This window comes from Moschus berezovskii, chromosome 13 (genome assembly GCF_049115385.1).
Source record: "Moschus berezovskii isolate FMDL1 chromosome 13, NW_MosBer_1.0, whole genome shotgun sequence".
Taxonomy (NCBI): domain Eukaryota; kingdom Metazoa; phylum Chordata; class Mammalia; order Artiodactyla; family Moschidae; genus Moschus; species Moschus berezovskii.
The window spans coordinates 77,051,861-77,062,591 of NC_142472.1; the positions used below are offsets into that span (position 1 = coordinate 77,051,861).

The window sequence follows — 10,731 nt, forward strand, 5'->3', positions numbered from 1 at the left end:
GGAGGATAACTGTTTTACAGTGCTGTGTTAGTTCCTGCTGTCTGGCAATTTGACTTGGGTATAAGTATACATATATTCTGTCCCTCTTTTTTTTTTTTTTTTTTTGAGGTGAAACTGTTAAATTTTTTAATTATTTATTTATTTTTATTTTTTATTGGAGGCTAATTATTTTACAATATTATATTGGTTGGTTTTGCCATACATTGACATGAATCCACCCTGGGTGTACGTGAGTTCCCCTTCCTGAACCCCCCTCCCACCTCCCTCCTCCCCTTATCCTCCCTCTGGGTCATCCCCGCACACCAGCCCCGAGCATCCTGTATCATGCGTTGAACCTGGACTGGTGATTCGTTTCACATATGATAATATACATGTTTCAATGCCATTCTCCCAAATCATCCCACCCTCACCCTCTCCCACAGAGTCCCAAAGACTGTTCTATACATCTGTGTCTCTTTTGCTGTCTTGTATACAGAGTTATCATTTCCATCATTTTAAATTCCATAGATATGCATTAGTATACTGTATTGGTGTTTTTCTTTCTGGCTTACTTCACTCTGTATAATAGGCTCCAGTTTCATCCAGAAGAATGGATAAGAAAGCTTTGGTACATATACACAATGGAGTATTACTCAGCCATTATTCTCTCCCTCTTGAGCCTCCTTCCCACACCCTCAGCCCCACCCGCCTTGGTGATTTATAACTAGCTCGATGCTGAGCTTCCTGCACTGTGCAGCAGCTCCCCACGAGCCGTCTGTTTTACATACGGTAGTATACGTATACCAGTGCTGCTCCCTCAGTTTGTTTCACCCTCTCCTTCCCCGGCTGTGTCCACACGTTTCGTTATGTCTGTGCTTTTATTCCCGCCCTCAGGTAAGTTCATCAGTTCCATTTTCCTAGATTCCATATATATGCATTAATATACAACATTTGGTTTTTTTCCTTTTTGTCTTACTGCACTCTATATGACAGAGTTTAGGCTCATGCACATCACTACAAATGACCCCATTCCATTCCTTTTTATGGTTGAGTAATATTCCTTTCTATACACATGGACATCACCAGATGGTCAACACCGAAATCAGACTGATTATATTCTTTGCAACCAAAGATGGAGAAGCTGTATACAGTTAGCGAAAACAAGACCAGGAGCTGACTGTGGCTCAGATCATGAACTCCTTATTGCGAAGTTCAGACTTAAACTGAAGAAAGTAGGGAAAACCACTAGACCATTCAGATATGACCTCAATCAAATCCCTTATGATTATACAGTGGAAGTGAGAAATAGATTTAAGGGACTAGATATGATTGATAGAGTGCCTGATGAACTCTGGACGGAGGTTCGTGACATTGTACAGGAGACAGGGACCAAGACCATCCCCATGGAAAAGAAATGCAAAAGAGCGAAATGGCTGTCTGAGGAGGCCTTACAAATAGCTGTAAAAAGAAGAGAGGCAAAAAGCAAAGGAGAAAAGGAAAGATATAAGCATCTGAATGCAGAGTTCCAAAGAATAGCAAGGAGAGATAAGAAAGCCTTCCTCAGTGATCAATGCAAAGAAATAGAGGAAAAAAACAGAATAGGAAAAACAAGAGACCTCTTCAAGAAAATTAGAGATTCCAAGGGAACATTTCATGCAAAGATGGGCGCGATAAAGGACAGAAATGGTATGGACCTAACAGAAGCAGAAGATATTAAGAAGAGGTGGCAGGAATACACAGAAGAACTGTACAAAAAAGATCTTCACGACCAAGATAGTCACGATAATGTGATCACCGACCTAGAGCGAGACATCTTGGAATGTGAAGTCAAGTGGGCCTTAGAAAGCATCACTACGAACAAAGCTAGTGGAGGTGATGGAATTCCAGTGGAGCTATTTCAAGTCTTGAAAGATGATGCTGTGAAAGTGCTGCACTCAATATGCCAGCAAATTTGGAAAACTCAGCCGTGGCCACAGGACTGGAAGAGGTCAGTCTTCATTCCAATTCCAAAGAAAGGCAATGCCAAAGAATGCTCAAACTACCGCACAATTGCACTCATCTCACACGCTAGTAAAGTCATGCTCAAAATTCTCCAAGCCAGGCTTCAGCAGTATGTAAACCGTGAACTCCCAGATGTTCAAGCAGGTTTTAGAAAAGGCAGAGGCACCAGAGATCAAATTGCCAACATCCGCTGGATCATGGAGAAAGCAAGAGAGTTTCAGAAAAACATCTATTTCTGCTTCATTGACTATGCCAAAGCCTTTGACTGTGTGGATCACAATAAACTGTGGAACATTCTGAAAGAGATGGGAATCCCAGACCACCTGACCTGCCTCTTGAGAAACCTGTATGCAGGTCAGGAAGCAACAGTCAGAACTGGACATGGAACAACAGACTGGTTCCAAATAGGAAAAGGGGTACGTCAAGGTTGTATATTGTCACCTTGCTTATTTAACTTATATGCAGAGTACATCATGAGGAGCGCTGGGCTGGAAGAAGCACAAGCTGGAATCAAGATTGCCGGGAGAAATATCAATAACCTCAGATATGCAGATGATACCACCCTTATGGCAGAAAGTGAAGAGGAACTCAAAGGCCTCTTGCTGAAAGTGAAAGAGGAGAGTGAAAAGGTTGGCTTGAAGCTCAACATTCAGAAAACAAAGATCATGGCATCTGGTCCCATCACTTCATGGGAAATAGATGGAAAAACAGTGGAAACAGTGTCAGACTTTGTTTTTTTGGGCTCCAAAATCACTGCAGATGCTGATTGCAGCCATGAAATTAAAAGACGCTTGCTCCTTGGAAGGAAAGTTATGACCAACCTTGATAGTATATTAAAAAGCAGAGACATTACTTTGCCAACCAAGGTCCGTCTAGTCAAGGCAATGGTTTTTCCCGTGGTCATGTATGGATGTGAGAGTTGGACTGTGAAGAAAGCTGATTGCCGAAGAATCGATGCTTTTGAACTGTGGTGTTGGAGAAGACTCTTGAGAGTCCCTTGTACTGCAGGGAGATCCAACCAGTCCATTCTAAAGGAGATCAGTCCTGGATGTTCATTGGAGGGACTGATGCTAAAGCTGAAACTGCAATACTTTGGCCACCTCATGCGACGAGTTGACTCACTGGAAAAGACTCTGATGCTGGGAAAGGTTGGGGGCGGGACGGGAAGGGGGCGACGGAGAATGGGATGGCTGGATGGCATCACTGACTCTGTGGACATGAGTTTGAGTGTACTCCGGGAGTTGGTGATGGACAGGGAGGCCTGGCGTGCTGTGATTCATGGGGTCGCGGAGAGTCGGACACGACTGAGCGACTGAACTGAACTGAACTGAACTGATACATGGACCAACAAGACCAGGAGCTGACTGTGGCTCAGATCATGAACTCCTTATTGCCAAATCCAGACTGAAATTGAAGAAAGTAGGGAAAACCACTAGACCATTCAGATATGACCTAAATCAAATCCCTTATGATTATACAGTGGAAGTGAGAAATAGATTTAAGGGACTAGATCTGATAGAGTGCCTGATGAACTATGGATGGAGGTTCGTGACATTGTTTAGGAGACAGGGACCAAGACCATCCCCATGGAAAAGAAATGCAAAAAAGCAAAATGGCTCTCTGAGGAGGCCTTGCGAATAGCTGTGAAAAGTACAGAAGTGAAAAGCAAAGGAGAAAAGGAAAGATATAAGCATCTGAATGCAGAGTTCCAAAGAATAGCAAGGAGAGATAAGAAAGCCTTCCTCGGCGATCAATGCAAAGAAATAGAGGAAAACAACAGAATAGGAAAAACAAGAGATCTCTTCAAGAAAATTAGAGATTCCAGGGGAATATTTCATGCAAAGATGGGCTCTATAAAGGACAGAAATGGTATGGACCTAACAGAAGCAGAAGATATTAAGAAGAGGTGGCAGGATTACACAGAACTGTACAAAAAAGATCTTCACGACCAAGATAGTCATGATAATGTGATCACTCACCTAGAGCCAGACATCTTGGAATGTGAAGTCAAGTGGGCCTTAGAAAGCATCACTACGAACAAAGCTAGTGGTGGTGATGGAATTCCAGTTGAGCTATTTCAAATCTTGAAAGATGATGCTGTGAAAGTGCTGCACTCAATATGCCAGCAAATTTGGAAAACTCAGCCGTGGCCACAGGACTGGAAAAGGTCAGTATTCATTCCAATCCCAAAGAAACGCAATGCCAAAGAATGCTCAAACTACCGCACAATTGCACTCATCTCACACGCTAGTAAAGTCATGCTCAAAATTCTCCAAGCCAGGCTTCAGCAATATGAGAACCGTGAACTCCCAGATGTTCAAGCAGGTTTTAGAAAAGGCAGAGGCACCAGAGATCAAATTGCCAACATCCGCTTGATCATGGAGAAAGCAAGAGAGTTCCAGAAGAGCATCTATTTCTGCTTCATTGACTATGCCAAAGCCTTTGACTGTGTGGATCACAATAAACTGTGGAAAATTCTGAGAGAGATGGGAATACCAGACCACCTGACCTGCCTCTTGAGGAACCTGTTTGCAGGTCAGGAAGCAACAGTCAGAACTGGACATGGAACAACAGACTGGTTCCAAATAGGAAAAGGAGTACGTCAAGGCTGTATATTGTCACCTTGTTTATTTAACTTATATGCAGAGTACATCATGAGGAACGCTGGGCTGGAAGAAGCACAAGCTGGAATCAAGATTGCTGGGAGAAATATCAATAACCTCAGGTATGCAGATGACACTACCCTTATGGCAGAAAGTGAAGAGGAACTCAAAAGCCTCTTGATGCAAGTGAAAGAGGAGAGTGAAAAGGTTGGTTTGAAGCTCAACATTCAGAAAACAAAGATCATGGCATCTGGTCCTATCACTTCATGGGATATAGATGGAAAAACAGTGGAAACAGTGTCAGTCTTTATTTTTTTGGGCTCCAAAATCACTGCGGATGCTGACTGCAGCCATGAAATTAAAAGACGCTTACTCCTTGGAAGGAAAGTTATGACCAAACTTGAAAGTATATTAAAAAGCAGAGATATTACTTTGCCAACCAAGGTCCATCTAGTCAAGGCTATGGTTTTTCCCATGGTCATGTATGGATGTGAGAGTTGGACTGTGAAGAAAGCTGATCGCCGAAGAATTGATGCTTTTGAACTGTGGTGCTGGAGAAGACTCCTAAGAGTCCCTTGGACTGCAAGGAGATCCAACCAGTCCATTCTAAAGGAGATCAATCCTGGGTGTTCATTGGAAGGACTGATGCTAAAGCTGAAACTCCAATACTTTGGCCACCTCATGGGACGAGTTGACTCACCGGAAAAGACTCTGATGCTGGGAAAGGTTGGGGGCGGGAGGAGAAGGAGACGACCGAGAACGAGATGGCTGGATGGCATCACCAACTCTGTGGACATGAGTTTGAGTGAACGCCGGGAGTTGGTGATGGACAGGGAGGCCTGGCGTGCTGTGATTCATGGGGTCGCGGAGAGTCGGACACGACTGAGCAACTGAACTGAACTGATACAAGGACCATACTTCTTTATCCATTCCTCTGTTGATGGACATCTAGGTTGCTCCCATATCCTGCATATTATAAATAGTGTTTCCTCATAGGGACACCACTGGAGTACACTGGGGATACATGTGTCTTTTTGAATTATGACTTTTTAGGGGTATACCTAGTAGTGGGATCACTGGGCTATGTGGTAGTTGTATTCCTTTTTTCTCAAGGAACTTCCATGTTCTTCTCCACAGTGATTGTATCAGTTTGCTTCCCCACCAATAGTGCAGTAGGGTTCCCTTTTCTCCATATCCTCTCTGACATTTATTATGCTTAGATCTTTTAATGATAGCCATTCTGACTGATGTGAGGTGATACCTCACTGTAGTTTTGATTTGTATTTGTCTCATAATGAGCGATGTTGAGCATTTTTCATGAGTTTGTTGGCCATCTGTTTGTCTTCTTTGGAGAAATGTCTGTTTAGGTGTTTGGCCCATTTTTTGCTAGGGTTGTTTTTTTTCCTAATATGGAGCTTCCTGAGCTGTTTGTATATTTTGAAGAGGAATCCTTTCTCAGTTGCTTCATTTGCAATTATTTTCTCCCATTCTCAGAGAGATGTCTTTTCATTTGTTTCCTTTGCTGTGCCAAAGTTTTTAATTTTAATTAAGTTCCATTTGTTTATCTTTGTTCTTATTTCCATTACTCTAGGAGGTGGATCAGAGAGGATCTTGTTCTGATTTATATCGGGGAGGGTTCTGCCCATGTTTTCCTCTTGGAGTTTTATAGTGTCTGGCCTTACATTTTGGTCTGTAATCCATTTTGAGCTTCCTTTTGTGTGTGGTGTTAACAAGCATTCCAATTTCATTTTTTCACATGTAGTTGTCCAGTTTCCCAGCACCACTTATTGAAGATGGTGCCTCTTCTCCATTGTGTATGCTCGCTTCTTTCGTCAAAGGTAAGTTGCCCACAGGTGTTCGGGTTTATATGTGGGCTTCCATTGTGTATGCTCGCTTCCTTCGTCAAAGGTAAGCTGCCCACAGGTGTTCGGGTTTATATGAGGGCTTCCATTCTGTATGCTTCCTTCCTTTGTCAAAGGTAAGCTGCCCACAAGTGTTGGGGTTTATCTGAGGGCTTCCATTGTGTATGCTCGCTTTCTTCGTCAAAGGTAAGCTGTCCTTCCATTGATCAATATTTCTGATTTTGTGCCAAAACTGTACTGTCTTGATGACTGTAGCTTTGTAGTATAATTTAAAGTTAGTGAGGTCAATTCCTCTAGCTCTGTTTTCCTTTCTCAAGACTACTTTGGCTATTTGGGGTCTTTTGTGTTTTCATAAAAATTGTGAATATTTTGGTTTTAGTTCTATGAAAATGCCATTGGTAATTTGATAAGGATTGCATTAAATCTGTAGATTGATTTCAGTAGTATAGTCAGTTTCATAATATTGATTCCTTCAATCCAAGAACATGGTATATCTCTCCATCTGTTTGTGTTGTCTTTGATTTCTTGTATCAGTGTCTCATAGTTTTCTGCATAGGTCTTTTGCCTCTTTAGGTAGGTTTTTTTTCCCTAGGTATTTTATTCTTCTTGTTGCAATGGTGAATGAGATTGTTTCCTTACTTTCTCTTTCTGATTTTTCACTATTAGTGTATAGGAATGCAAGGCATTTCTGTATATTAATTTTGTATCCTGTGGCTTTACTAAATTCATTGATTAGCTCTAATACTTTTCTGATGACAAATATTTCGTTTCACTTCTTAGGGTGGGAAAGCTGGTCAAATGCACTGTCCTGAGCAGGGCTGATGAAAACCCTTTGGCGTGTGATGGAAACAGGGAGGAAGGAGGTTAGGGCTTGCGTGAGCACTCTGCAGACCCAGTGCTTCTCTGTGACTCCCAGCTTCTTCCCCCGCTCTCCACCTCCCCTGCTCCATGCCGCTACAGTCCTCACTGGCCTCTCAACTCCGGCTAACACATTCCCTTCTGGAGAAGGTTGGTTTTGCCAAGGCCAAAATTCTTTCTTTGGCTAAGATAAAGGGTGAGAGTTTCCAGTTTAAAAGATAGTTTTTAGGGCGCGACCATGGCGCGGTGAGGGAGCGGGGGGTGGGGATCGGTCCGGGGGAGGCCTGGGACCGCTGGCTCGTGCGCTGTCTCGGCCGCCCCCACTTTCGCTGCCGCCGCCGCCGCCACCGCCGCCCCGGGCATGTCGTCCAACTGCACCAGCACCACGGCGGTGGCGGTGGCGCCACTCAGCGCCAGCAAGACCAAGACCAAGAAGAAGCATTTCGTGTGCCAGAAAGTGAAGCTATTCCGGGCCAGCGAGCCGATCCTCAGCGTCCTGATGTGGGGGGTGAACCACACGATCAATGAGCTGAGCAATGTCCCTGTCCCTGTCATGCTAATGCCAGATGACTTCAAAGCCTACAGCAAGATCAAGGTGGACAATCATCTCTTCAGTAAAGAGAACCTCCCCAGCCGCTTCAAGTTTAAGGAGTACTGCCCCATGGTGTTCCGAAATCTCCGGGAGAGGTTTGGGATTGACGATCAGGATTACCAGAATTCAGTGACACGAAGCGCCCCCATCAACAGTGACAGCCAGGGCCGGTGTGGCACACGTTTCCTCACTACCTATGACCGGCGCTTTGTGATCAAGACTGTCTCAAGTGAGGATGTGGCTGAGATGCACAACATCTTAAAGAAATACCATCAGTTCATAGTGGAGTGTCATGGCAATACCCTTTTGCCACAGTTCCTGGGCATGTACCGCCTGACCGTGGATGGTGTGGAAACCTACATGGTGGTCACCAGGAACGTTTTCAGCCATCGGCTCACTGTACATCGCAAGTACGACCTCAAGGGTTCTACTGTTGCCAGAGAAGCGAGTGACAAGGAGAAGGCCAAGGACTTGCCAACCTTCAAAGACAATGACTTCCTCAACGAAGGGCAGAAGCTACACGTGGGAGAAGAAAGTAAAAAGAACTTCCTGGAAAAACTGAAACGGGACGTCGAGTTCCTGGCCCAGCTGAAGATCATGGACTACAGCCTGCTGGTGGGCATCCACGACGTGGACCGGGCAGAGCAGGAGGAGATGGAGGTAGAGGAGCGGGCGGAGGATGAGGAGTGTGAGAACGATGGGGTGGGCGGCAGCCTGCTCTGCTCCTACGGCACGCCTCCAGACAGCCCGGGCAACCTCCTCAGCTTTCCCCGGTTCTTTGGACCCGGGGAATTTGACCCCTCTGTTGACGTCTATGCCATGAAGAGCCATGAAAGTGCCCCCAAGAAGGAGGTGTATTTCATGGCCATCATTGATATCCTCACGCCATATGATGCTAAGAAGAAAGCTGCACACGCTGCCAAAACAGTGAAACGTGGGGCGGGGGCCGAGATCTCGACTGTGAACCCTGAGCAGTACTCCAAGCGCTTCAAGGAGTTCATGTTCAACATCCTGACGTAGTTATCTTCTACCTTCAGCCAGAGCCAGAATGCTGGATGTGGGGTCGGGGATTGGAAGAGAGAGAAGGTGTTATCTGGGCTAGATGGGAAGGCGGGGAGCAGAGTGGGGGTCGGGGAGGGCTTTAGCAACGTGACTGCAGCCTGTGACACCGAGAGAGACTTTAGCAGGAGGGGATGTGCCATGCCTGCCTGTGCTCACAGGATGTAGCCTCATCTGCTTACCCTTGATTTCCCCCCATTTGACTTAGGTTAGAAAGGTGTTTTTGTTACCTTGTAACGTTTTAAGATACCTTGGGGCTAGAGATGATTTTCTGGGTTTATTTGGGTTTTGTTTCTGAAATTTCATTGCTCCAAAAAAAAAAAAAAAGATAGTTTTTAGACCTATGACAATATTAATTGATAAACTTTTAACTGTACTTTCAGATTATTATAATGTTTCCTCTTACATTTTTTATGAGCTTCTCATAACACATTATTGCTTTTAGAAGGCTGAGACTTCAGAGGGATACCTGGCTTGCTTGAGGGAAGTGCAGAGGGGAAGTTTGAATGGAATGTTTTAACTCTTAGTTCTGTGTTTCTCTCTCTATCTTTTTCATTCATATCCATCCATCTACCATCGTCTGTCTCCATCCATCCATCCATCCATCCATCCATCCACCTATCTATCCAGTCTCATTGCTTTACTGTAACCATACTTCAGTGAGTAGATGTGACTCAAGCTCTAAGAACAGCATGCGGATGAAGTCGTCTCATCTGGTTGACATCTTCCCAGCTACGTGGTGCCGTGTGACGTGTGCCAATCCTCATTCTACCGCCACTGAAGCTGCCAATACCTCCTAAAGGGTCATTACAACCAAATGGAAACTATAAGAAGGGAGAACCACAATGGGAGTAATATGGATAATGAGACAATTTTATGGGGTGGATATGTTATAAAATTTTGTTCTCACTTATTCCTAACTCTACCTTTACTGAATAATGTCTGACTCAAATGTAATGTAATAAAAATAAAATGAAATAATTAATTTCACAGTCCACAGGAGGAAATCGAGAACACTTGGAAAAGGGAGATTTTCTAAGACCCAAAGCCATCAAAACAAGCATAAATTATAGCAGATTTTTATATCAACTAATCATTCCATTCAAAGACTTCTCTTGGGTAGGAATAATGAGGTTTAGGATTCATTAAGCCTTCTTGCAAGGCCAGCAGGGTCAGGTTTTTATTTAATGCTCATTGTAATCCTCATCCCAGTTATCATACTGGAAATTATTTTCAAAACACATGCTTTGTTAAACTTGAATTAAATAGAACCAATAAGATCACTTTTCCTATATTAGAGACCACAGAGCTTTTTCTGTAAGAAGCCTGAGATTACATACTTTAGGCTTTGAGGACTATATAATCTCTGTCACAATTGTTTAACTCTGCCTTGGCAGCTCAAAAGCAGCAATGGAAACAAATGAATAGGTGTGGTAGTGTTTCAAACAACAGTTTTCAAAGACAGGATGTGAGATGGATTTGGTCCACAGTCTGTGGTTTGATGACCTCTTTCTTGGATCAAACTTAGAAGATAGGAGGTGGACCGTCATGCTGAGAAAATCTGTGTTTTTGATGAACATAAAATGCAAGACATATCTGTATGACTTCCTGGACACAGCTCCATGAACCTAATTAATACATGTAAGTGCCACTCAATGGACATGAGTTTGAACAAGCTCCGGGAGGTGGTGAAGGAAACGGAAGCCTAGAGTGCTGCAGTCCACGGGGTCACAAAGAGTCAGACACGACTTAGCTACTGAACAACAACAACAATAGT

At 43.9% G+C, this 10,731-nt stretch overlaps 1 protein-coding gene across 1 annotated transcript; it reads left to right on the plus strand.

Moving 5' to 3' along the window:
• Positions 1 to 7,572: 7,572 nt before the first annotated feature.
• On the plus strand, positions 7,573 to 8,986 carry LOC129556587 (phosphatidylinositol 5-phosphate 4-kinase type-2 beta). Its single transcript, XM_055426810.2, has one exon. The coding sequence runs from the start codon at positions 7,665 to 7,667 to the stop codon at positions 8,913 to 8,915; it is 1,251 nt and encodes a 416-aa protein (XP_055282785.2). The 5' UTR covers positions 7,573 to 7,664; the 3' UTR covers positions 8,916 to 8,986.
• The last annotated feature ends 1,745 nt before the right edge of the window (positions 8,987 to 10,731 follow it).

Excerpts from the sequence above, each read along its gene's own strand:
- LOC129556587 (XM_055426810.2), top strand. The coding sequence starts at position 7,665 with ATGTCGTCCAACTGCACCAGCACCACGGCGGTGGCGGTGGCGCCACTC.